The 27,898-nt window shown below is 37.1% G+C and overlaps 1 protein-coding gene and 2 non-coding genes across 3 annotated transcripts; 1 reads left to right on the forward strand and 2 right to left on the reverse strand.

Moving 5' to 3' along the window:
- Positions 1-273: 273 nt before the first annotated feature.
- Positions 274-27,859, reverse strand: serpine1 (serpin peptidase inhibitor, clade E (nexin, plasminogen activator inhibitor type 1), member 1). Its single transcript, XM_042512551.2, has 11 exons — positions 27,659-27,859; positions 15,460-15,525; positions 6,671-6,809; positions 3,846-4,084; positions 3,509-3,733; positions 2,861-3,055; positions 2,563-2,761; positions 1,903-2,003; positions 1,696-1,782; positions 931-1,014; positions 274-821 (listed from the first exon to the last, which is right to left on the reverse strand). Exons 4-11 carry the CDS (start codon positions 4,081-4,083, stop codon positions 775-777), a joined length of 1,176 nt encoding a protein of 391 aa, XP_042368485.1. The 5' UTR covers position 4,084; positions 6,671-6,809; positions 15,460-15,525; positions 27,659-27,859; the 3' UTR covers positions 274-774.
- Positions 26,633-26,706, forward strand: trnat-agu (transfer RNA threonine (anticodon AGU)). Its single transcript has one exon. It is a non-coding gene; the product is annotated as a tRNA-Thr (tRNA).
- trnas-uga (transfer RNA serine (anticodon UGA)) lies at positions 26,954-27,035 on the reverse strand. Its single transcript has one exon. It is a non-coding gene; the product is annotated as a tRNA-Ser (tRNA).
- Positions 27,860-27,898: the final 39 nt, after the last annotated feature.

A 27,898-nucleotide genomic window follows, 5' to 3' on the forward strand; every position in this document is an offset into this window, starting at 1 on the left:
TAGTTTTAAATGCAAAAATATTTTTAACATGTAGGCCTGGGTATCATCTGTCACTGTTAAATTGAATATAAATCCTACATGCTTACATGTGCACATGCATATGCTGTACAGCAACATTACATGATTTTATTAAGTAGAGGTGAAGAATAGTCAGATTTACAGTACACCAAGTCATTTTGGGATAGGGATGTCATGACTTTTGTCTGTGTGAACACAAGAGGTCAGTGCTGAGCTTCCACAGGGCTCAACACACCAGTAAACCCAGACTGCAGCTTTGTAAAAACATAGTATTTTAATAAATATAAATACAGCAAAATACAAATGTAACTTAGTAACAACATGGCAATAACAAAAATAGACATTACAAATACCATTGTAAAAAATACCGAAAAATACATCTTTGTTTGGTACTCATGCAGTGCATTGGTGCCTGTTGCATCAGACAACAGTAAACGACTTAATTAGTTAACTTTCCTTCATAATACTTTCTGTCTTGCCAATCACAATCATTCAGACAAAATAAATTAAAAGCAAACATATAAACTCTCAGTCAATCGTGTTGCCAATGTCTGTCATGTTGGATCTGTATCTTTTTGGATTAAGCACGGTATAAATACATCTTTCAGTTCTATGAGCCCTGTACAGTAGGTATGGTGCGTGTGTGTGTGTGTGTGTGTGTGTGTGTGTGTGTGTGTGTGTGTGTGTGTGTGTGTGTGGGGCGTGTGAGCAGCAGTCGTCAGACACAGTGGGATGAAGGCCGGTCTTCAGAGTGGGTTACTGTTGTTGAGGCTGGTTGAACTGACCCATGAATAGAACAGCACCTGCACACAGGAAGTACAACATTAGACACATCATACACTTTGCCTGGACTGCTGTGCTGACTGATGTTCTAAAATAGGATTTCAAAATAAAACGTTGAAAGAGTGTTACCTGTGGGTTTGTGCTGGATGAGGAAGAGGAAGGGTCGGTCCAGGGTAATCTCCTCCACTGCCATACGAGAGAACATCACGGCGGCTAATGGAGGGAAGGAATGAAAAAACAGGTCATTCTTTTTTGCCTGGAGCCCCAAAATACCAAATAGTACTCGTGACTACGACTACTATGTCTCAACTTTGTTTGTCATTATTAAATTAAAAACAAAGAATATTAAGAAATATGTGCCATACATAGGGTTGGTTACATAGGGTTGCATTTTTAGCAAGCCAGCATGATCCAACAGACCCCCTATTATCTGACATAATAAGTCTTAAAACTATATTTGATGCAGGGCCCTTTACAAGACGGGGCCACATATTAGGTAAAATCCCAGCCATAAGATCCTTATCATTTATGTTTTTATGTATATTCCCAAACCAGTCTGTGCCAACTGTTGCCATTTATGTTTCTACAAAATTGTCCCTGACTAAATTTGAAATGTGCTGTTTATTAGCCAAAGACTCAAGATGACATGATTTTTATTATGGAGTGATACAAGCTGAGCAACTCAGCGGCGACTCAGTGTTAATATGTCAGTGTGTGGTGTTGTGGTTTTTTTTTTATTTTGATAATTCAATTATAATTTTGTGGTTAAAATAATACAATAATTACAAATATTTTATCAGGAGTTGCTGGCTGTGGATGCAGCAAATGTACAATCCCTCTACATTAGTAATAAAACTCTTCACTGAAACTCGGTGGCATCAATTTTGGGCTTACCTGATGCTGCTGCTCCCTTGGTTCCTCGCTCATTCACTTCGATCTTCACTCTCTGCAGGACCTTGGACACGCACAGCCTCTCATCCGCTGGAGGTCAGAAACACACACAGATTAGACAGCTGAATGCATATGCATGCTCATATGGAATAGTTAAGTTCTTAACCAACTAACTTGGCGATCATCCTACTGTATATAAGGTTAACTTACAGGTGATGCGAGTGAAATCAGCAGTAGCCAGGTTGAACATGTCTCCCAGTCCCATGTTGAGCAGAGCAGTCTTCAAATCCACCTCAGAGTTCAGCGTAAACCTGCGAAAACGCACACAAATCCTCAATTTTCATCCTGCTTGCAATGTTATAATCACTATGACACAAATAACCTTAAAGGTTGATTTCTTAAAATAATTTCCGATGTAGCCTCACACAAAAAACAATCTGATATCTATTAAATTGGTGCCCAATGAATTAGGTTTAAGTAAGTAAAGATGTGTAGATTAGGTTTAGGAAAGTAAAGGTAGGTAGGTTGTGTTAAGGGAAGTATAGATACATAGTTTAGAATTCCAGAAGTAAAAGTACTTAACTTAGGTTTAGGAAAGTAAAGTGAGACAGTTCAGCTTTAGATTTAGGTAAGTAAAGTTAGGTATGGTAGGTTTGGGTAAACAAAGTACGTAGGTTAGGTTTATGTTGGTAAAGTGACATAAATTATGTTCAGGAAAAGAAACACGGTAGGTCGTTGTCACTTTATGTACTCAGTGTAATGTGGGATAAACATTATTTCTGGTGCATTGCTTTTTGTAGGTTTATATCAGAAGGCGTATTAGAACAGCTCGATGATTGCATGTTAACTACCCGTCTGACTGTTTCTCACCTGGGCATGGCCAGCTGTCGTTTGACATTCCTCAGCTCCATTCTCCACTGCTTAATCCTCTGGCTGCTCACATCGGCACTGAGCGTGCTCAGTGGAACTTCAGGCTCAAAGGGTGACACCAGGAGCATGCTCAGTGAGTCCCCCTCATATGGGACCTCAATGACATCATAGTCCACACCATCGGCAGTCACAAACTCTCCTGTTGATTAATGAGAAAATCGTGGATGTAGTTAGGAGGTAGAAGCAGCACACAGTTCAAATTCTGAGAAAGTGCACGGGCTCAGTGTGTTGACCTTACCATAGTTGAAGCGGTTGGTGAGTCTCATCATGTGCACGGGCACGTTGCTGCCATTAGCACAGTGGAACATCCTCTCCTGTGTCAGTTTGGGGTCAAAGGGAACCTTCCAGAGAGCCTGGAAGTGGAGGGCATTCAGGAGGACCAGGCGGGTCTCATCAGTCAGAGATCCAGGTGCCAGGAATTCTGGGATGGCACCTGCAGAAGAGAAAAAATGCCAACATTTTTAAAGAAAAAATCAGAAAAGATCCGCAGTACAACAAATCCAAGCTACAGCTATTTCAAGTTGTATGCCCCTCTCCTAAAGCCAAAATACAAATTCACAGCTCTTTGCCCAGTGCTTAAAAAAATGATTTGACATGCCTTCCCCTTTTTGTGCCACCCCTTCCCCTCCAATAAATAATGAACAGTCCCTAAATTATATTTAAATATTCAATGGAACATAAAAACTTATATATCCTGTTCTGAATTCATATATTTTGTTAATCATTTCAATGAAAAAGGCTACTATATAGTAGTGAAAAGGGTTTGTATGGTCTTTAAAATTTGTCTTAAAGTCATGGAAAAGTCATAGAATTCACTGGTAAAAATGTGTATGAACCCTGAAAACAAAAATCCTGCAGATGATCTGCTGTGAGTTGCTGTGAATACCTGCAGTGTGGTCGGAGACCCAGGAGTTGATGATGCTGACTGCCTGGTCTGGCTTGGTAAAGTCCACCTGGTTAGGGTGAGTCTGGAAGGCCTTAGTCAGGGCCCTGCGGTATCCCTTCTCCAGGCTCATCTTCCTCTCCACCATGACCCCGCTGGCTGTCTCCACCCCCTCCTCGCTGGACAGGTCGCGCTGCAAGAAGCGCTGCTGCCGGGACATCCCTCGCTCTGCAAGAGAGGCAACATGATAGTTTTTTTTTTAATGATTACACTAATCATACACCAATATACCTTCTTCCTCCCATGCATGAGATTAATGTCTTTAATCTGTTTCACTAACCTTTCAGAGAAAAGCCCATAGCAGCAGTTAAAGCCTTGTGGGTGTTTCCAGCAGCGCCGAGCTGAGCCATGGCCAGCACGGAGGCTACACCGTAAGGAGACAAGGCCACATTCTTGTCTGCAGAGTCCTGGGCCAGCTGTGAGAAGACCTTCAGGCCAAAGTCGGTCTGTTTATCCTGCAGAGAGCCCAGCCCCGCTCTGCTCAGAGTCAGCAACAGGAAAATATACACGCACAGCATCCTGGGAAAGACACAGGAGAGTAGGTGTAAGTTGGACACATTAAAGTAAAATTTATTTTCTTAATATTCAATTGAAAAAACATGTTGCTCCAGATGTTCTCAATATGGAAGTTTCTGTTTCTTATCAAGAAGTCGGCAGCAGAAACTCCAAACAGCTCTCAGATGTTTGCAATCAAACTTTAAGAGCTAGGAACAATGCCAAGGACATTTTTTAGCTTCCTGAAAACTGTTAAATAACAGAAGTTGCTGCAGATGCAGTGATAAAGGAGGTAATTTCTCATCAGCAGCCTGTGAGAGTTAAAACATGTAGCTTTTTTCTTTTTTTCTTTGCATTCCAACTATATTAAATACATTTATGGCAGTACAAAAATAAAGAAGAAAAGTGTGTCATCAAAACAAGTTTCATGTGAAATGTATGTACTGGGCCAAAGTATTAATAAAAATAAAGAGAAAGAGGTCATATGTATGGGCGGACTATGAGACAATGGGCCCCTGGGCACAGATATAAGGGCCCCACCACCTCTCCTACACAGGTGTAAGACACACAGGTTTTTGTGGTTATTTTGCCCGTTTCTGTAGTTGTTTCGTGTCTCTGTCACTTCTTAAAATCTCTTTGTGGTCTTTTTGTGTTTTTTTTTTAAGGTTTTTCATGGATGGTATAACTTGTTAATTTGAGTGACATTTTGCATGTTAAGACCAGGGGAGGGCCCTGACACTTTGGGCCCCTGGGCCTTTGCATCAACACAAGTAGTCCATCCATGATCATAAATCATAACAGGTTAAGCCTATTGACTTCCCTGATTTAGTCCTTCATTTAAAGAACCCTAACCAAATTCAAACTGTTAAACTGACCCTTTAAATTTTGTCAAGGCCCGATTGCAGTTGTTGACCTTGCAGCTACATTCTATTACGTGTGTGTGCGTGTGTGTGTGACTCATGCTGGATGTGCACGCATTCGCATCAGTGTGTTAACTGGAAATGTGTGTGTGTCAGTAGCATTGGTTTTCCACAGCAGACATCAATAGTGTGTAGTGTACTGTGGGTATAGCATGCCTCACATACTGTGGCAGCAGCGACACAGAGCTGCTGCTGGGTCACAGGTCTGTGCCTCTGTTTGCATAGGCGATCACATCTCGCTCTGAACAAACACCCAATTTCACCGTTCACCACACTGAACTACACAGTGCTTCATTACCAACAGTCTGAGAGCTACTGGCCTGTGGTTAAAGTAAACTGCGTACTTTTGAAAAAAATCAATACAGTATAGTATTATGATATTTTGCAATGTAAAAATAAGCTATTTATTTTGACTTGACAAAGTCAGTGTACGAGCTGCCCTGAAACTTATTAGGTTGACTGAATTTAAGAATACAAGTCAAGGTAATTTCATAATGATTCTCTTCCCAAATACAGTACTTACAAACTTAAAAATATAAGGCAGCCTGAACACCAACTTTTTATGTTAAGACAAAGAGTTTATTTTTACAATGTGGCAATACTGTATCGATATATGGATGCCAAGTATTGATTTTTTAAAATAGAAATCATTAACATTGCAAATCCAAATTAAACTTTTATCTACTAAAATAAGAAAACTGACTGTCAATTTGGATGACTAGATACACAATACTGCAATAACAACGAATGAAATGAGATAACCACACTGAAATACATAAATCGCAATATCATCGCAATATACTTGAACGCAATACTCATCATGTCGCAATATGTTATTGCAACACTCAGCATTTTCGCAATATATGTTATCGCAATAGTCAGAGTATTGCAACATACATCATCACAATATTTAGCATATTCCAATATATGTTTATGCAATACTCAATGTATTGCAATAAATGTTATCGCAATACTGAACATTTTCCAATTCATGGTATTGCAATACTGAGCATTTTCCAATTCATGGTATCGTAATACTCAGCGTAGCGCAATATATATATAGAGAAAAATATATTATATTATAATCACTGTATGGTATTGTAACTTAAATATTGTGATAATATCATATTATGGAGCTTCTGATTATTCCTACTACTAGTATTACATATTGTTTAAAATATATTAAAAATATATACATTTATGGATATTGATGTGATTAATTCCACCACCTGAGTAGAAATTCTGATAAGACTCCTTACCACCTTTTTTTGTTGCTGAAATTAAATTCTTTTTTTTTAAATAATTTCTTTTCTTTTTTTTACACATCTCTAGGCAAGACAAAATGAGAGAGCATGTCTTTGAGATAAAGCTGCAACATAAGTAATACTAATAACACAAAAACACATGGTACAACATAGTCCCTGAGCCTGCAAACCTGCGATATATGAGTGCAAGTTAAAATATTGCAAGTTCATTTACTAAAAAAACAATGAAACAACAGTAATGTGAAGTTGTCCAAAAAGGTATATTATTCCTTGTGTTGTGTTTTCTGTTATAATACTATAAGAAAGAAAGTAAAGAAAGTAAAGCATACATCAAATTCAACACTTTTGAACTGAGAAAACTCTCTTGACTTTGTTAGTTTTATAAATGTAATTTAAAAGCTCTAAAGTCCAGTTGTGCTTCTTACCTTCTGGTTGAAATGTATCAGATGTAGTACAGCTGCTCTCTGTTGTTTCAGCTTCAGTCTGCTGCTTTAGTCTCAGTGACTGAATGAGCTTCTTTCCCCTTATATGTGGAGCAGCGTGGTCTGAAGCCACGCCCCCCACCTACGCACACACACACACACACACACACACAGAAGTTATTAGTGAGGATGATGTCATCTAACACTGTCTGGACAGGCTTCCTTTTCATGATCACACACATTCATTCTCCCTCCCTCTTATTCTCTTCACTGTCTGTCTGTTTTTGCCCAAAGCATGACAGAGCAGATGGAAATTCACTTAAGTGTTTTCCTTGTCTTGCTCAGACACACGCACACATACGCACACATGCACACACACACACACACACACACACACACACACACACACACTCACACACACACACACACACACACACACACACACACACACACACACACACACACACATCACTGGCATGTACACGAAGGAGCATGTACTCAGAGGCGTCTGTGTTTCCCCTGAAGAAACCTCTATCAGCCTGCAGGGGGAATGAGCGTAATGTTTTTTTATGTTTTGTTCTGTCATGAATTAAAGTATTTTGTAATCTTGACATAACCTAAACCCTTACAGATTCAAATTTTTGCTGAATGTTTATTAAACACATTTTTTTTTGACTAATAAAATACAACAAGCCAACTTTTTAGAAGTGATAGTAAAAGTTTTTGAATGTATTTAATTATCCATTTCTGTACTTATTTCAACATTTATTTACTTATCTATATTTCATTTAAACATTTAATTATTTATCCTAATATTTTTTTTCCTTTAAACATTCATTTATTGTTTTATTTATTTAATTTTCCTCCATACTTCACCTCCATCCTCCATTTTTCATCCTCTATAGTCATTAAAACATTTGAAAGCACACACTTCTTGTTTACAATTATTAAAAAAAAAAGTTCAAATTTTATAACAACAATAATAAAGATTAAATAGACTAAGAAACCGCCTTGGATCTTCATGTCTAAGAAATAACAATTATATTGGGGAAAAAAGTTTTACTAGGATTGCTCCTATCTTCACATTGTTCTGAATCACAAGTTAACTATATAGGACACTAAACATCTTCAGATTGTTCCTGATTTTTAATTAAAAATTATGAAAAATTTTGAAAATAGTATTTGTTAAAGTTGTTGCAATATTTATATTTTAAAATATTCACTTTCATCAATTTTGAGCTTTTCTCTTAGCTTCAGAGAAAATTATGTATCTATTTCTCAAAGCAATGTATAAAACATAGTATTTTGGTTTGGGTACTAAAACTCAGATATCTTCCAAGCATTAAAATGTTCAAATTAAAACCAGCTTGTAATCTGAAGCAACTTTTGCATCAAAAATATTTTTTTCAGCTGATTAAGTTTTGTGGATATAAACCAGCTGTGTTCAGTCAATGTGCGTCATCTTGAAGAAATAAGGTCCCCCTTGGGTACTATGTACCAGTACCCACTAGTGCTGGGGGTACAGCTGCATTCAAACATCATGTCATTGATGGAGTTTATTATGACTGATTAGTATTGAAACAAATAATCTAAAACAGGACATTCATTACAACCAGATCTGATTTGTATTCTTTAGATGAGACTGATCTTTATCTATTTTATTATAATTTTATTTTATCTGTGGGTGATGGACATTTTTGGGGTGCTCAAACAGATATAGTCCCGGTGCAAGGCCAGAATACCTGAAATACTTGTGCAAAGATCCATCCTCAGTGGATTAAACCTTGTGTTTCTTTGACCTGCTGACCTTTTGTTCAGCCATCAGGCCAAAATAGCCACTTTTATACAGGAAATAGCAAAATGTACTCAACTTCTGCTCTCTTCTAAATTACCAGAAAAGACTTAAAGTGTAAAAATATTAATGTTTACGTTTTTACAAGAAGGCACAGCAGTTAATATAACTTAGCAAGTCTTTCACATTAGCTCATCTTTCATACAGTCACTCTCTCGACACTCACTATTGGGGGTGACAAATCAAAATACCAAATTTGGTTGTGACTCCCAGCATTCCAAATCCCACTACTCATCAAGCATCTGGTAGACAGAGCAGAGAATGGGAATTAACACACTTTTTCCAAATCTACAAGTCCTTTAGCAGAGCCACAAAAATCCTGGTTGAAGCCAGTTTTTCTCTTAGAAGTCACAAAGCAAAGCCATTAACGGCTTCTTGGATCTGATGCGTCAGCTCTGAAGCACTTGATGTCTACTTTTTGGTTATTAAACACTGAAAAAAAGGCAAAATGAATGTATCTAGAAGTTGTTTAGACTGGGAAAACACTGAGCAATAGAGGGAGGAGAAAAGGCTGGGTCGACCACATTACAAAAAGACATGTTTTCTTATTTTCCTTGGTACAGCAACTATCCATGCAAATCGTTTTTGGTTTTATTTTTCCTCAGTGATGTCTTTTTAAATTAACTGTGCATGTCAAGAATGGCAAAGTGTTTTATAAAAAGCAGACATTAATTGTTAGATTGTAAAGGGACTAACAGCCCCGAACCTCCATACCCTTCATTGCTGTTATGACCAGTTCATAGGCCACAACAAAGAAAGGAGACACACGCAAACTCAGCAATAACAAGCTAAAATGTGTTTAAGTTATAATAATTAGTGCAACGAGGTGTGACTGCCAGTATCAGTGATCTCTGAATGCTTGAAGTGGAAATCTAGGTATCTCACTATTAGATTTGATGTGTTTGCAAAACGATGATCTAGTGTCTTTGTCATAATGATGCACATGGTACCCTTTAGTGTATCTATGCAAGGCACAGCTGAAATATAATCTAACAAATGGATAATGTTGTGAAATGGTTGTGGTTAGGTTCAGGCAACAAAACTATCTGGTTGGGTTTAGAGAAAAGATCATGCTTTGGGGTAAAATAGGTAGGTTGCACATAAATTACAGAGTGTGACGCCAGTGCAAATGAACTGGAAATTACACAACCATGTCTTAAAACAGCAATGACTTTTGGTTTTTACGCGAAATGTGTTGATTCTTGGTTTCATGTAAGACGTTATACTGAAACAACACTGACTTTTGGTTTTGCATGGGAGAAGAACTCCTGTCTTCTAGGTGAAAGTCTTGTTTTGACAGAGATCTGAGGTCTCCAGATGAAAGTCTTGTATCAACCACCTTGGTAAAAGTCTTGTATTGACCATGAACTGGGGTCTCCTAGATAAAAACCTTGTATTGACTAAGAACAGTCCTCTGAGTGCAAGTCTTGTACTGACCAAGAACTGTCTCCTGGGTGAAAGTCTGGTATTGACCAAGAACTGTGGTCACCTAGATGAATGACATTCTCCGAGGTAAAAATCTTTTATCGACTAAGAATGGTCCCCTGGGTAAAAGTCTTGTATTGACCAAGAACAGTCTCCTAGGTAAATGTCTTGTATTGATCGAAAACTGTGGTCTCCTACATGAATGTCTTGTATCAACCAAGAACTGTGGTCTCCCAGGTAAAAATCTTGTACTGACCAAGGACTGCTGTCTCCTAAGTGAAAGTCTTACATCCACCAAGACCAGTCTCCCAGATGAAAGTCCTTTATCAACCACAAACTGCTGCCCTTCAGGTGAAAGTCTTGTTTTGACCAAGAACCGTGGTCTCCTAGGTGAGAGTCTTGCATCAACCAAGAAATGCGGACTCCTAAGTAAAAGTCTTGTTTTGACCCATCCATCTGCCGCCATGCACAGCCTTTTCACTCTTTAAACTACCTTTGTTATTCTTACTGCCAAGTATTACTGTGAATTTACACTGGAGTTAGGTGAAAGCGTGATGCATCTCATCAAGACACCAAAGAGTGACTTTGGTGTAGATACCACACATAGGGGTGTGTCAAAGTGTTGGTATTAGACAACTTGGGGAGGAGAATGGGGTGAACAAACCCAAGCTATAAACTAAGATGACAAGATTTAGAAACTAGACTGTCCTGATGTCATCGTCTTCAGCCTTTTATCTTTCTTCATGCCAAGACAACTGTCTGTGAGGGACATTTATAGAACCATTTACCATGTTCCTGGTGGCTGTGTTTGAGTGATGTTGCGTTTTAATTGTCTTGTTAAATTACATAGCACAGCTAATTTATTATCAAGCTTAAAGACCTGCAGTTACCACTAAATAACTTGGAAATGTGTGTGGGGGAACAAACACAACCACACAAATGAGAGAATAATAATGGTCTCGGGTGAGTGGCCTCATGAGTCATGTATGGAGACCACTGTTGTTTCTGCACATGTCATTCTGCTGTTTGTTTAGACAATGTTGCCAAAAATAAACGGATGCATCGACACATGTTTTCACTGGAACTTGGCATAACCCCCACAACCCCCAAGGGTTGGGTTCATTCCATATAGGGTCATGTATGGAAATTTCGGTGTGTACCACCCACCCAGTTCTCTGAGGGGGCTTCAAGAACTTGGGAATCAACTGTTGCCAAGATAACACACAACATCACACACACAGACTTAGTCATTAAATCCCAAAGGTGTTCACTATTAGATGTTACATGACTTGTGAGTTACATAAGGAAAATGAATAAAAACAAAATGAGAATAAAGACATACCTTTCTGAAGTCTTTCTCACACGCCACATTGAAACTCAACTGTATAAAGTAATATTTGACATTTGGCATTTTGGCCATTGCCATGTTGGATTTTCAGATGAGAGGGTGGCAATGCTATCCAAATGCTTCCTGCTAGCTTGGTCAGGACAACACATTAACATCTATAGTCAGCTGTGATAGTGATAATGCTAATGCTAAATTTTGCAAATGAGAAACCGCTTAAACAAATGTACTTCCGGAAAAACTGAATTTCAACCTCCTTAGAGGGTCTTTACTACAACCAAATGCTGCACAAGACCTTTAAGGAGACTAAATAGTCACAATAAGCTTTTATCCTGAAAAGACACTGAAACACGTCGAGTGAAAGCTATGGCTATGCCTAAACTCAGTGAATCTGGGGTTATGCCACTGTTATGTTACCTAAACAGCAGTGACATGTAAAATTATGCTTTATGCAGATGATTCTAGCTTACTAGTATCAGGTATGGACATCTGAGTAATACAGGAAACTCAAAGTAGAGAACTCTGGTAAGAAATTGTATGACTGACAACAAATTATCTTTGGGTAAATTTGGGTCCAGAACAGTTTTATTGAATATCAAAATTAGCTATAGAGACCAAATCCGCTGTTTATTTCTGCTCTAAAGCTGGGCATTTTAACATGGGGGTCAATAGGAATTGACTCGCTATTGGAGTCAGCCTCAAGTGGCCATTAGAGGAACTGCAGATTTTGGCACTTCCGTAATGGTGCCATTTTTTTAACCCCAGAAGATGCTACTTGATTGTAAATAATTACTTTAATGGCTTATTGATCAGGTATAAGCTTTTGCTAAGGCAACATTTTGGATGGCCGGGTAAGGGAAAATGTAACTAGCTGGACTTGCATCTTGACAAAATCTTTTCCCACAAAACTTTCAAGTGCTGAAATATTAACTTGAGTATTGTGCATACGTCAATAAAAACATTACACCTTATCCACTCGCTGTATTTAGCTCCCATGTAAGTACTTTTGTAGATTGATTTCACATGAGGAGGAAACATTTGGCTTATGTAACCACAGCCACTGAATTACATCCCAGTTGTCATAGACACTATTCTGAACAAATGTGCTGACCTACGCCCTCCACGTTCTTCCATGCACTCGTTCCATTAGGACATAGGAGGGAAACCTCTTGCGAAAAACTTCTCAGAAGTTTCTTAGTAACTGTGGTTTTCTAGAGACGGTTTCTCTTTGTAAGGAAACGGCAGTGAGCACATGGTGTAAGTATGAAGTGAGAGGATTCCCTGTTTCGCTAGCTGACCTTTTCAAATTGAGGTTTTGGTGGTCTGACACTGGAAAGAATGACACTGTGAATGAGAGAGCTTCTATGTTTGGGTTCTCCGTCAAATTTCCAACCATTAGGATACACCTAAAAAAAACACCCTGAAAATAAAAACACACTGAAGAAGAAGAAAGATTGAACATGTGATAAGTTTATGATCAAACCGGTATGAACTAGTGTGTTTTGATTTGATCAGCAATAACATGTTGTATTTCTGCAGTCTCATTTTGCCAACTATTAAATGTTTTACAAATAACTTGGAAACAACATCATGAGACCACATGTCAGCAGCACATAAGTGCGCACACATTAATGTCATCCCCTCATTATACATTCTCTGGAATCCAAAAAACTGCAAACACAGGACTGTGCTGTTTGTTAGTCATGCGTCTCTTGATCATTTGGATGAAGAACATTATTAGTTTACAGTAAAAAAAAGAAAGAAAAGTCAGCAAGAAAAGATTGCTGCAATGCAAGATCTGGCAGCTGATACAAGTAAAAGTCACCAACAAGGCTGATTTAAATCACCAGTTCAGACTGGTTTGATGAGATACTGGTCATATGCAGTGAAGTCTATTAATTTTCAGTGAATCCTAATGGAATTTCCTCTTTTTTTACTTGCACCATGTGCTCACACCCCCTTCTACACTTCTGTTTGAGACTACAGCTTGAGAAGTAGATCCATATGTGCGGTCTTGTCATATGGTGCTGTGTGTGTGCTGTAGTCCCTACAGTCGATATAAAGATGATTGAAAGTGGAAAAAAGCAAAATATAGTTTACAGTTTAGCATGATTAATAAATGGTAAATTGATTGCAAAAAACTTCAGTTTATATTTATTTTACTGTCAGCAATGAAATGATGAATAATAATGTTGTTAGTAATATTAGAATTTGTTTTGCTTACAGTTTACTGTTGCACACATTCAAAACTATATCATTCACAAACTATATTAAGTATTTCTGAATGGTCAATACAGGGTTTGTTTACTATACAAAAACATTACTGGATGGCTACTATAAAGTACAATCAATTATTATAATGCCTTGTTTAGGGCAATTTTATTTGCAACTTTTTAAAGGCCACCCAAATGATTATAGCTGCACTACACAGTTATTATTAATAATTAAACAAGGTATCATCATAATTATCAGTTGCAACCTCATCAAAGCATCCTAATAATCTTAATCGACAGTTCACAAACAAATAATTAACCATTAACAAATACTTTATTTCTTACAGAAAATAACATAATATGTGCAACAATAAACTGTTAAAATAACATCAATTATAGCACTACTGATAATTATTCCTTTTTCCTATTATTTCATTGATTTGGTTACCTAAAAGAAATATTAACAAAAGTTTTATTGACCAAGTGTTAATGATGGTTATTGTGAAGAGTTACCACTTTTTTTGAAGACTGGATTTTACTTAAAACTCCTTGAAAAATGTAAGTAAATATAACTATTGATCTTAATTCATGCTTACTTAATATGTTATTGCTGAGTTTACTTAAAATTTTGTTTATATGTACTTTCATTTATTCATTCATTTTCAATAACAGCCAATCCCAGTTGTCTTTATATGTACTTATTTTTGTTAAATTTTTGCAACTTAAAAATAACAAGTTTAATTAAATCAATCTTTTTACGTTTTAGCAACTTCAGTAAGCCAAGTTTACTGCGCTATATATCTGTATTCTGCCATTTGCAGCCTATCATATTTGTATTTGTCTTAAACATGTTAAGAAAACAGAACTCATAGATCAGCTAACTTTCCTCTTTGTGATGATTAATTTAAATCAGACTAACCTGGTTTACTGAAGATGTTAACACTTACAAAGGACAAGGTCATTTCACTATACATTTTTAAGTTCCAACAACTTCACGAAATTAAGTGAATACATCTATATTTCAAGAAAATACTTACATGTACTGTAAATATAAATGACAACAATCAACTTCTTAGATTTGACAGTGTAGAAGATCACCAGTGTTATTAGGATTCATCCTCTGAGGAACATAAATGTCTCTACAAAAATTCAGGCAATCCATTCAGTAGTCAAGTTATTTCTGTCTGGACCAAAGTGGTTGACCGGCAGACAGAACAACATCAACATCTCTTGATATGCCCCATTAGTATGGCTATAAATCCAAATTGGGTCCATTTTATCAACTGCTGTAAACGTAATGTAAGAGTGTGTCCACATTAAGCCAGTTAAATCTGTTCAAGTTCTCATAATTTTAACTTTTAATTTTAACTTTAACACTAAAATTAGATTTTTCTCCCCCTAAAACATAGCCTTGCCAAACAATTTATTTAATTTTTTTGATTTTTGATTTTTTTTTTCATAAAAGGGAGTTGAAGCTCCAGTCAGCGTGAGGATGCTCTGCATGTTCCTTTGCAAGGTGCTACTTTCTGCTAAAGAGGTGTTTATACAACTCTTTGGAACCTGTAGAAAAACAGGAACAGCCCTGGATTTGTCAAGTTTTGTCATGTAACGGCAGACAACAGGACATGCCTCATGGGATTAAAAACAGGAAGTGAATCAAGGGTAATAGATAGTCACACTTCCCGGCATCCAAGCAGAGACTGAGACTAAAGGTTATCTTATTTGTCTTGCGCATTGTTGGCATTGTGGTATGTTGGAAAAACACAAGACATTGTACTGAGGTGGCACGTGAGTTGCAGGGGCAAGCTCAGGCGGTCTGTGAGACAGGGTTGATAAAAACAAAAGGGGCACCAAAGTGAAGAAAGTTTTTAGAGATGATGACAAATATATTTTAGCAGGAAACACAATACCATGCAGATTATGTTTTATATTGACATAATGTTGCTAACTAACTTACCTGGCATCCTTGCGTGAATAGTCCATCATATAAGAGCCATGCCGAACCAAGTCTATGCTGAGCAAACTGAAAAAGAAAAAAAAACAAAAATAAACTAATCAAACTAACAATGACAAATGGAAAAAAGGTTCAACAAAAAAGAAATAATAAAATGGAGCCATAGCAGCAAGCTTTGGTATCTTTAGAGAAAAACAGTCATCCTGGAAGGAGTTCCTATATAAGGGAGGATGGGAAATGAAAGTGTGAAGTTTTGTTGATAACGACACAGACTGAAGGAAAAAGCTGCCGCTGTGACTGGTAAATGCATAATCTCAGACCCAAAGAATTTGTCGAAATAGCACATTCACCCCTGACAATGAATGTGTCAATTGGAGCGACAGTCCATTTGCATGACCAAGGATGACCTGAGCTCGTTGTAGCATTATTCATGCTGCTGAGTAAACCTTCAAAAGCCCACTGTGTGGCAAGAGTTTCCAAATAACAAAAGTTATCTTATTTGATGGAAAGTGAAGTCAGTTTAACTGAAGAGAAATCAAAACCAAATTTCCCCAAAAAACAAAGAAAGACAAAGTGATAATAAAATCTGACGTTATCCTCCATGATAGTCCTCCATAACATTTACCTGACTTCTCTTTACACGATAATGGTTAAGTTATGGGGGTTAGGTTTAGGTGAGTACGGTGACTGTGGCTAGGTTTAGGAAAAGAAACATGGTGACAACAAACTGAAAAATGACTCAAAACTCATTCAAGTTCACACGGATCCGAACACAAATTTCCTGGCGAAAGTCCTTTGTTTTGCGACCCATCCATCCCTCAAACCTGCCACATTTTTAAACCAATTCCTTCTTTTCTCCTGTCAACGTATTCCCCTTCCCAAATATGTCGATTATACATGAGTTACTGGCTCATGATTACATATATGTAGACAAATTTCTGTGCATTACATTTTGTAGGAAGATGTGCGAACAGTGCTTGAGAGCAGTCTGAACACAAATATGCTAAAAATTCTGGGCTGCTATGGGTATTTTTCCCAGGAAAGGGGATCAAGTAATGTTTCCTAATTTATTCCTTTGCCCTAAACGTAATTACATAATCTTTCCATAGCTCTGGACCTAATCATACTCAAAGAGGTCAGCGTGTAATCAGCAGGATGTACAGTAAGACCTCTGATGGTAAACCACAAAGTAGGAGTTGAAAGGAAAAACGAATGGAAAACTCTACTGTTTGTCCTGAGTTAACCCACATGTGGTTAGAGTGATTAAGTGGGTGAGGTTTTGGTGAACCAGACCAAATGTACAGACATAAAGATTGGTATGCTGCATGCATGAATACACTTGCATTAATCTACGACACCTTGTCATGAACAATTACATAACCTGGCCGGTTCATGCTGACCCTCCATAAAAAACCGGACAGATCACAAAGAGTCTGGAACACCTCACATGCCTGCTCTCCAACACTGTAACTAACATGAATCTAGATAAGCCCTGCAGCGATTTTACAGATAAAACACTTGACTTGTTGAATCTTGGCCAAGAAAATCTGGATCTTGCCTGGACCCACCCAGTGTTTTCTTGGATGGCCAAGTGTTTGTACTGAACAGACAGCATGAAAAAAATTCAGGAACCTTTTCAACTTCTTCAGGCAAGGCAGAACACAAACATAAGTGTGCTGAGAAAGTTTTATTACTTAAGTTGAGTTGCAGAGACAAGTTCCTTAGACTGTTCATTATTCTGAGTGTTGACAAAAAAACACAATGTCCAGTTACTGCTTCTGAAGTTTTCAGCTCAGGTAAATTAGACTTTGTGTTGAACGTTTTCCTGTCAGGCTGCAATTTTTAAGGTAATGGACAAATGTAACTTAGTCCTTGGAGTTCTGTTCTCTAACCCAAACAACAACAGGTCATTTGTCATAGCCTTCCAAAATTCCATGTATTAGTATTCACTTATCTGGTGCCTGAGTCACCAGTACAATTATTTTTCTATCTTACAAATAGGGTATCAGAACTAGTTACTTTTAAGGTATCAACCAAAATTATCCAGAACCAAGTAGTACCAAAACTTTTCATTCTTCATTTAAACAATACCTGCATTCGATCACTTTTGCATCTACGGTCTGATCCTGGTCCCTTGCCAGATCAGGAAAATTTTTTCTTGTTCTGCCATCATAATTTGGGTATCAAATGACGTATTCTGTTGGTATCTGTGCAATTTAGGGGTTCTGGTATTGGTACTGCATATATTTTTTAATGATACCCAGCCCTACATACCAATCTTTAACCTCTGACGCATTGCAAAAATGACTCATATAAGCTTTTTCGTATCTACCACTTTTTTGGTTAAGGTAAGGTTAGGATTAGGCAACTACAGCAAGAAAGATGGTGGCCAAACTACCAATAGGTGGGAGACAAGATGGAAGCAGTGTTCTCTAATGTTAAAGTCACCGGCTTTCAACACCAAAGATCCGCCCCAACTTTCTGCCTTAGGGGCTTTGCAATGCCATTACAACATCATGGTGCACCATCCTTTGCTTCTGAGAAACAACAGTCAGTGCTTGCCCGACCACCAGAGATCGTTTGTCAAGTAAAATGGTTGATTGGTTGACCGATTTCAGTTCTTGACCGATATACCAATGCTGTTGGGTTTCTGCTAAGGAGGTCTGTATTTGGTCTTTGCCTTTTCACTTCTCTCTGTTAACTGTCAAAGCATGAATGCTTGACAAATACATTAATTTATTTGCACATCAAGTTCTGACTTACCTCCACCCCACCCTTTCCTTTCTACCTGCAGGAGAGACTGACTCACTGTATCTTTTGGCTATATTTGCACCACCCATGAGGGCCTTTGAGTCAGTGTTTCTATGTGTTGTGCACCCTCATCTCCCATAACTTTGTCTTGCAAGGAGACAAAACAAATAGTCTGAAGACTGCCGCCCTTTAACTGAGTAAGCTTAGGTCCGTATTTGTGTATACATTACTATTACATAACAGAATTTTCCATTCATTGACCTCTAACCCAACCCTATCCCTTACCTAATGACTCATCTAACCATAACCACAAGGAAAAAACAGAAGCTTTAATAGATAGCCTCAGGATCTGACTTGGTGATGGAATGATTGTGTTGGTGGTTGTAGGTCCGCTGCATGTTGCTGGGAGAAAAACAAATGGGTTACAAATTAAAAGATAAAGAGGCAAAATCACAAAAGCAGCGAGTAGATTTTGCAGCCACAAAACCTGCCTAAACATGACAAAACGAAACTGTGTGATTCTCACAGTATATGCCAACGGTAAAATGCACCCCTAACTGCTCTGCCATGCAAATAACGTCTCTGTGCTCCTGTGCTATTTCCATGTATTTAAATAAGATAATATGCATCTATTTGACAAAAAAAATGTGACATGAGTGTCATTGCAAAAAACAGTTCACAAAGACGGTGTTAACAGCCACACGCATTTACACTAAAATATGAGCGTCTTCAAAGAGTTAGTAGTTACCGACATGCGGTAATTTGATATTTTAGGTTTTGTCCTAATATTACAATCATGCCATCTTCTTTTAGACAAAAATAAAATAAAAAACAAGCACATTTGTTTAGTTACTTATGTAATGTGACATAAGTGGGTAATGAGTATGTGAAAAGGTATAAGTACGTAAGTACGTTACCCTTCGTAACTTATGTGCAACAAAAGTTAAAATAACACATGGTTGGCCTTTGATTTTACAGAGGACACAAACTGCGGCCTCCTGAGCGAAAGCCCTGTTTTTGTTTGACCAGTCAGTTTTCCTGAGTGTCTAATATTGCCAAAGTTAGATTTAAATTGCAGTTAGGCTGAGAACCCAGTGCATTCGTACCGACACTAAAGCGTACTTTGTACTTCGATATCACAAACCAAGGACATAACAAAGCTGTAGTATTTGATATCCTGTGAATGAGAACAGGAGGTATTTACATTTTAACTTCATGGTTGTGGCTGATTTCTGGTCCGTGCTTATCAAATGAATGTATTACTCGACAAAAATGAACACAACTAACATCTTTATCCTTCCCCTTTAACACAAGGGTATCAGGAGTTAAGTATTTGTGTGAGTCATTATATAATGGACATTATACAGTACTGTACAGACCATGAATTAATGAGCTGATTAAAATTCTGAGACAGTGTAAATACATGTTTGTGCCCTGTCATTTTATTGGCTGCAGTCCTGTAAATATTGTAAAATTACAATATTTAAGAAGATAAATATTGAATGACGTATTTTTTTCAAAGAGTTAAACTTTTTATATATGTCTGTGTACTGGTGTGCATATCGGCTGTGCAATAAAGTGACAAGCTCTTATATGAGCAACATTCTCCACTAAATATTCCCTTGTTTGCTGCTTCGCTTCAGCCTTTTTATTTGTCATCACTGACTCCTCTTTTCTAGTGCCCGTCTGATCTCCATCTAACGCTCCACCACAGCCCAGCTGCTGTTGTGTCTCCCAGTGACTGTGTCTCATAACAGTGTTACATAAACGGACGTGATTAGACGATAGACTCAGCACAATTCAGTCGGAGCGATAACAGTCCAGACTCGACCTGTCAGACGACAGATTGCAGTGAGGACTGAGTTTGTGATGTCTGTGTTTTTTTCCAAATTTGGTGACTTGATGTGCAATTCACATATAAAGATACAAATGGTTTTACACTAATAAGGCATGCAAGTTTAACAGTGACAGTTTTGTCTGGCAGAATCATAAAAAAGTGTCTTGGAATACAAGTTTCGGAAAACATTATGTAGAGAAACTGAAACAGACCTAACTTTGATTTAAATTTGAACTTGAACTGGTCCATTGTGGATGGGACTGGCAAAATGTTTCCCCCTTTTTTAAATGCAAGGCCTCTTTTAACCCTTTGAAATCTGGATCGACAGCACTCTTCTGGAACTGCTTTGTGACGTCTTTAACAAGTATTTAAACCTTTGAACTCTGTGCACACTGGTTCAGTTTCTTTCAACAACATGAGAAAAAAGAAGTAATGAGCAACTTGGTAAGAAATTGCGAGAAATTTACAGATTTAGTACATTTTTTAAATGCAAGAGAAAAATGTCTAGTAAAATAAAGCAAAAATACTAGGGCAAAAGCTATCATAATTACACATTTAGAATTATTTAAAAACAAATTATTATTTTTATTAAGCTTTTTTCCTATTTTTGTATTTATTTATTTATCGATTTATAAATTAATTGGTTGACTTATTTTCAGCTAATTTTCTTGTATTTCTTTAAAACATTTTTCTTGCTAATTTTTGGGTATTTTCTCCTTGTGTTGCTGTTGGCCTTCATCCAAACTTTTTTGGGAAAAAAAAGATCTTAAAAAAATTAGAATTATCATAATTACATATTTAAGAAGATGTTGACAAATTGTTTTTAAGCATATTTTAGATCATTTCCTTTTTTGTAAGGTTTTTTTTTTTTTTTTTTTAACTTTTTTTTCCTCTTTTGTGCTAATTTTTGGGCAGCTTTCTTGTACTTTTTATTCATTTCTTTCTGATTTGGGGTCATTCTTCTTCAATTACTCATTGCCTTGCTTCAGTGTTTTTGAAAGAAATCAAGCAGCCAATTTTCCCAATTATTTTTTCGCACACACACACACCTCCCTGTGGTGATTCATTCCTCACAGCACCATGACAAACATGCCCCTTCAACCTTCAGTCAACTTTCCCCCGCTGTGTTTTCCATCTCCCTCTGCGCGTCGCTGAAGATTCAGTCCCTCAGCGGAGTCGCTACAAGTCAAGGCTCGACCCCGAGCACATTCTTCCATTTGCTCCATTCACAGTTGGGCTCAACAAACACATCACACACTGCCAGTAAAGTGAGAGCTTCAGGACAATACCAGAAAGAGAGTTGCTTCTAACAAATGGAGTCCAGATTCAGCTAAACCACCATCCTGCTGCTTGTAAGGTACGTGTTAACCCAGCCCAAAGCCACTCTGTCATTACTCAACCGTGCAGGCTTGTTCCCACTGGGATGACATGGAAAAGCAGTGTACAATGGGAAGTCAGAGAGCTCCACTTATTTATAAAATCTCGCTCATTTTTCCCACGTTGCACTTTTCTTGAGGAGAACCCCTCTGTGATAAACGCACCATTAATTTTCTCATCACTTCCTGCTCCCATGTCAATTCATCTGAGAAACACGAAGGCAGAAAAAAAGAGAAGAATGTGGAAAAACATGTGAAGCACCAGAAATTAGATCCAGATGTGCTGTAGCTCCAACTATTGCCTCTCACTCAGCATGTTTACCTGATGTTAGAAAAAGTGGTATTACTGTGTTAGTCCGAACCAAAAGTGGACTTTTAAAATGCGTGTAAACATGTTAGTCCTACTGAAATCAGACTGAATCGAATTTCCTGAAATAGGACTAACAAACCCAGATAATGTCTTTGGAAGTCAAACTATTCTGTTATATAAATACCTCAATCGGTCTTAAAGTGGACCAGGCGTTTTATGCGTGCTCCACATCCTTGGCCGACCTCCCATGGTGGTTAGCGATAGGGGCTGGCCTTGTGAGAGGGGAAGGGGTGCTGAAAAATGGGTTAGGCATTCTAAAAAAAAGCACTGAGGAGGGACATACAGATGGAAAAGGCACTATTTTATAATTATTTTAAATAAAAAAGTCACACTCCAGCCACCCCCTCCTCTGATAAATAAAGTACAGTCCCTTAACACTGGCACAGCGAGGTAAAGTGCTGAAAATATTCGAAATATAGCATACACTGAAATTGATTTTTTAAAGAGTTTTTCGCAGAGTTTGCTCAGCGCTGTTTGATTATATACGATCAATAAAATAAGCATGTAAAAAGGCCAGAATTCACTACACTATCAGTAAATGTCTTAGTTGCCAGTGCTGCTCAAACTTAAGTAATATCTACTTTTTTTTTTTTATACTGACAGACATGCTAAACCTAAAGGATAAAATTATATGCTGCAGGGAGCTTCCTACATAACCTGCACTTGGCTTAGTGAACAAACATGAAATGACCTGTGCTTAAAAATGTCTAATAATTTTTTTAAAAATTCTTAAAATATTTCTAAATATATAATTAAGGTTATTTTCAATATACCTTAAAAATTTAGCAATAAAATAAAATAAAAAATACATGATGACAACAAAGAAAAAAACAAAAACAAAAAATGACCTGGGAAAATGTGCTTAAAATGTATAATAACAAAAGAATAATAATTCTGCTATTGTCCAATTTTTGCTCTCCAAATAGATTAAAATCCACATAATTAGATAAGGGAAATAAAACATTTTTGGGGAAGCATGCCCCCAAACCCCCCTAGCAAGCTTGGTTTTTGAACCTCAGTATTTGTAAAACCCTGCGTACGGCCTTGTATGGCGCTGAGATCGATTTACGCCACAGGATCACAAAACTTTAAGGTTGAGATCAAAATGATGGCCGAGTTTAAGATGGGCTCCAGTACTGTGTAGAATTACAATGACGTGTTTTTTACAGGAAAGCCAGAATCCACCTCAGGCCACAACCCCGGTCTGTCCCCACAAACTGTCCGAAATTATAGATTAGTGGGTGACTCGGCCTCATACTCATCAGCTTTTCTCACCTGCTGTCTGCACTCAGAGACACCTGGAGGACAGCACCAATCTATCAGAGTTACTGTGTAATTAAAAAAAGGAGCTCTGGGGTTACTTTTGAGCCTCGGACTGATTTTATTGATTGGGTTTAGCCTCAGTAAGATAAATTATAACTGTATTTCACTTTATATATTTAATCTTTAATCCTACTAAAGCTGGGAATTGGCTTGATTTTTTCAAAAACATGGTGAAAATGCCATAAGTTCAGAAGAAATGACACAAAATTAGCAAAAAAAAGTAAAAAAAATAAATAATTTTTTTTAAAAAAGGAAAAAACTAATAAAAAAAGAAAGACAGAAATTAAGGAAATGACCTAAAAAAGCTTTTAAAAAATCTGTAAAATTACTTTAAATATAGATTTATCATAATTATACAAACATTGGACATTTGTTCTAAAACTTTTAAGTTCTTGCAAATGCAGAACAGTTTTTACAAAGATGCTTACTGCCTTTTTCCCATGATTCGTTTAAATACTAATACGTCTGAATGCAGCACAAGAAAAGTAATGCTGATCCAGGTTTTAGGGGGTTAAGAACATAATCAGAGGCAAATTTAATTATGTTGTTTATACACATTATCTGACATTTTAAAAAGATTAATAGATAGCTAATTATTCATTTATTTCAATGTTTCAAATTTATTTCAAACTTTATTTACAAGTTGATATGAAAAGGTCTGGTTTCTTGTAGTTAATTTGTATAACATTTTACAATATATAACAAGGGAATCTGCGTTGATTCAGTGTCAGTCATAAAATTTGACATATACGCAACATTACAAACAGTGAGCTCCTTCAGTTGGTTTGACTATCAAGAATCAGTGTAAAGCAAACTGCAGAGCGGAGGAGACGAAGGTGATGATGGATGACGAAGATGTGGGTCACATCATGATGTAAAGATGAGTCACAATCGTGCTGTGTCACATTTAATGTATTCTCCATGTCTGTATTTAACATGACAAACGCTCTCAGAGAATCTGACTCATCAGCTCCTGTGTGTAAAAACATACTATGTTCTATATTTAGCTTGTTACATGATACACATGTGCAGGAAATAACTTGAGCTCCACCGTGGGGCCAAGCTCAAGCGTTAGCAGCCCTGCAGCCTGTGACTCCAGGTGATGAGACACACTCATACACACACACACCAAACACACGCGTGCAGCCTGGACTCTGAATCATGCCTCAGAAATTCATTCAACTTTTGAACTTTGCACACTGTTTTTTTACTGAAACCATATTCACAATAAAAGGCCCGTAGCCTGTCCTGTTTCCCCTAAAAAAATTAAAATATATAAAATAAAATCTAAAATGGTATTTTTTTTATCTTTTTTTTTTTAAACCTATTAACCCTTAGCAAGTGGGTGTGTTTTCTTACGTGAAAAAGGGAAAAAAAATTTTTTCAAGTTAGGAGTAAAAAATCTCTTATATTTATGGCTAAATATTTTTATTTATCATTTAAATTATTTTAAAGACTTATTATATTTTAGCCTGTTTTTCCAGGTCTCTTAATTTCATTTCTTTTCACTAATTTTCGGATAAAGATCTTATAATTTTTACTAATTTCCTGCTAATGACAGTCATCGTGTCTAAGCCTAGAAGACAAGAACACAACAGCATTATGCCCTGACCTGCTGAGATTTAACCCTTTAAATATTGATTAATTGAGTGATTTTTTTTCTTTCTTTTTTTTTCAAAAACATGGGAAGAAGTCAATGAGCAAGGAAGGGAAAAAATTACCAAAAAATAAGCAAGTAATTTTTAATTACTACGAGAAAACAACCTGAAAATAAGCAAATAAGAAAAAAAAAGGAACAAAAAATAGAAAAAAAAAGTTAATAACCAAATATTGTATGACCTGGGAAAGGTGCTTAAATATGATGATAAATCGGAAACACTATTTTAATATGTATTTATAATAATTATAAATGCACTTTTTCAATTGTTTTTTTCACTAAACATTTTTCCTTGCTTTTTTAAAATACTGTTCCAAAATCTACCAATTTCTACATATCTCACCAAGTTGCACATGGCCCCTTTTCCGACGGTCGCACCAATTTGAGCTCAAAGGCTTAAATATTTGTGAAAGGTGACTGAAAGCAGTACGAGAAAAGTGATGCTGCTCCAGGTTCCAAATGGTTAAAGTTGGCTTTTCACTTTGTATTTTAAATGAATAAATTAATGAATAAAACTGCTTGGAAATTCACACACCCCTGCACAACTCCGCCAGCTGATAAAGATCACATGACAGAGCCACTAAATGGACCTGAGATTGTTACAAATAGAGATTTATTTTCCTGTCTGTGCAGACTTTGAACTTACAGAGTGAACTCAGTGTTCACAGTTCCTTCGTAACAGGGAATGTCCCGTTAATAGAGAGTGACTGTGGTTAGAGGAGGAAGCTGAGCTGGCCTGGTGGTTGAGGATGATTAGTAACAGGAAGTAACTCATGGAAAATGAAAGTTACACACAGGAGAAAAAATGTGCATGTGTCCTAATTATAAAAATGTTCTCAATTGAAAATATTTTGACCCCCACACTATTTTAATGTAGTCACTGAAGGTCTATAGGTCTTCACAAGTGGGCTGTGATAAATCCAGAGTATAATAAATCCCATCTGCATGGATAAAAGACAGAGAAAGCTACTGCAGGTCCCAAATCAGACACAGATGTGCATTTAATCTCAGTTACCAGCACAAAGATGATATATTGTTTTTTTTTATGTTTATCGATTTCAGTTTCCAGGCATTATTGTGGATTGTGTAAGAATGTGCTTTTTGCAGTTATGCAACTCTGTGATTAAAAACATATTTCAAGACAATATGCCAGGGACAAACAGTGCTTTCTGAAGCAGGTTTCTCACACACACACACACACACACACACAAAGATAGTAAATGAAATAAAATAAAATAAAATAAAATAAAATAAAATAAAATAAAATAAAATAAAATAAAAAATAAATAAATATGGTCCACATATTGGACTTTTTAGAATTAAATTAAATTAATAAATAAACACAAGAAGGCACACGTATAGCTATTTTAACCTTTTTTCAGCTCTTCCTAAGTGTCTTCCACAGTGGATGAAGCCTTTGTGTTTTGACAAAATATCATAAACCCTTATCTAAAGCATTGCAAAAGTATGTGTCACAAAAAACCGTCAGATTAAAGGTTCAAAGACTTACAGTAATATAATATATACATTTTGAATGGCATTGTCTGCCTTTTGTAGGCAGGTTTGAGCTCTTCAAGACGAGACACTAAAAAGCTGAACAGTACAAACATCTGTACAACGTTTAATGTAAATCTCACGGTTTCTAAGCGCCACCCTGTGGTACCATAAGATACTGCAGAACATTCACCGTGAGCCGTTCGAGCCAAATACGGTTTCTTTTCTAGTGTATTTGCTGTTAAATGCAAACCAGGGCCCTGAAATTAATTTATACGGATAAACATACAACTACGAAGATAAAAACCATATTATACGTGCCTCTATGACACATATATAAGTGGTTATATCAAGAGAGACACATAGGTGGCGCCGTGGCTTAGTTGGTTAAAGCGCCTGTCTAGTAAACAGGAGATCCTGGGTTCGAATCCCAGCGGTGCCTTTTTATAAATATATTACCAATATATGACTGTTACAGCTTCGGCAGCTATTTTTATATTTCTGTTGACTGCCTTGGTTAAACAACGACTGCGCATACAGGAGAAATTTCTATTACGAGAAAAAATAACAAATCACCTTCCAGAGTTTATTTCTACGGCTCCTTGTAAATTTAGTTACTTCCGTTTCTGGTCGCTCTCGTGTCTTTGCTGTAAAAAAAAAAAAAAAAGATCATAAAGGGAAAATAAATTCGCTGCGAGCAGGGTTCGAACCTGCGCGGGAAGATCCCATTGGATTTCAAGTCCAACGCCTTAACCACTCGGCCATCGCAGCCAGCCGACATCATACGTACCAATGTTCCAATTTGAAATTTCACATGGTGCCGGGGTGTATATATTTTGGTTGGCAAGTGTATTCACATTTGTACGACGAAAGTTGGGGTCCGTGAAGTAACCCAAAATGCAGTAACGTTCACGCCCACTAGGGACGTTCACGTCACAACAACATGGCTTCCTCATTTTCACCGAATGAAAAAAACACTCACATGCAGAATGTTTTATGTTCGTCTGTTTACTCAGTATGGGGTTAATACCGTAACATTGAGGCCTGACGATTAATTTTCTACACAACTAAGCCCAATTCAGCATGATTACACAGCGATAGGGCTTGAAAATACAAGTACTTAACATAGTCCCGCTCTCTGAGCTCACGAAGCTCATTGACTAGTGACCTTTCGAACCTTTCAAGTTTTGATATTTTTTGTAACATATGGTGTTAATTTCTCCGTAACACTCTGCTACAGTTTATATACATACCACTATATTTATATTGTTGTTTTTTTGTTTTTTTTTCTTCATTTTAACACACATCAGCGGATTCATTTTCATAATGGTCGCGCTGCGCAAGCACGTCACAAGTAACAAGCTAACGATAGTACGAAAGGTGGAAATGCTTACCTTCAACGGCTGGAAATATTCCAATTTCTTTGATATTTACGGGAGAAAAGATGACAAAAACACCGTTTGTGCCTTGAGTGGTACTGAAATAAGTCCCTGTTAAAAACACGCCCTAAAACCTCTAAAAACATCTGTAGCGACCGACAGAGCAACGACGTGAAGCTCCAGGAAATAGCCGACACCCCACCAAAGGCGAGCTCTTCTCGGCTTCGATAACTGCAGTTTTACATTTGCAAAACA

The sequence above is a fragment of the Plectropomus leopardus genome, chromosome 23 (genome assembly GCF_026936395.1).
Source record: "Plectropomus leopardus strain MGB_pleo_1.0 chromosome 23, ASM2693639v1, whole genome shotgun sequence".
Lineage (NCBI taxonomy): Eukaryota > Metazoa > Chordata > Actinopteri > Perciformes > Serranidae > Plectropomus > Plectropomus leopardus.

Coding starts and splice junctions, on each gene's coding strand:
- serpine1 (XM_042512551.2), bottom strand. CDS start 4,083: ATGCTGTGCGTGTATATTTTCCTGTTGCTGACTCTGAGCAGAGCGGGG. Junction 3,734..3,845: donor TATGGGCTTTTCTCTGAAAG/GTTAGTGAAACA, acceptor CCTCTCTTGCAG/AGCGAGGGATGTCCCGGCAG. Junction 2,004..2,562: donor CGACAGCTGGCCATGCCCAG/GTGAGAAACAGT, acceptor GCGTTTTCGCAG/GTTTACGCTGAACTCTGAGG.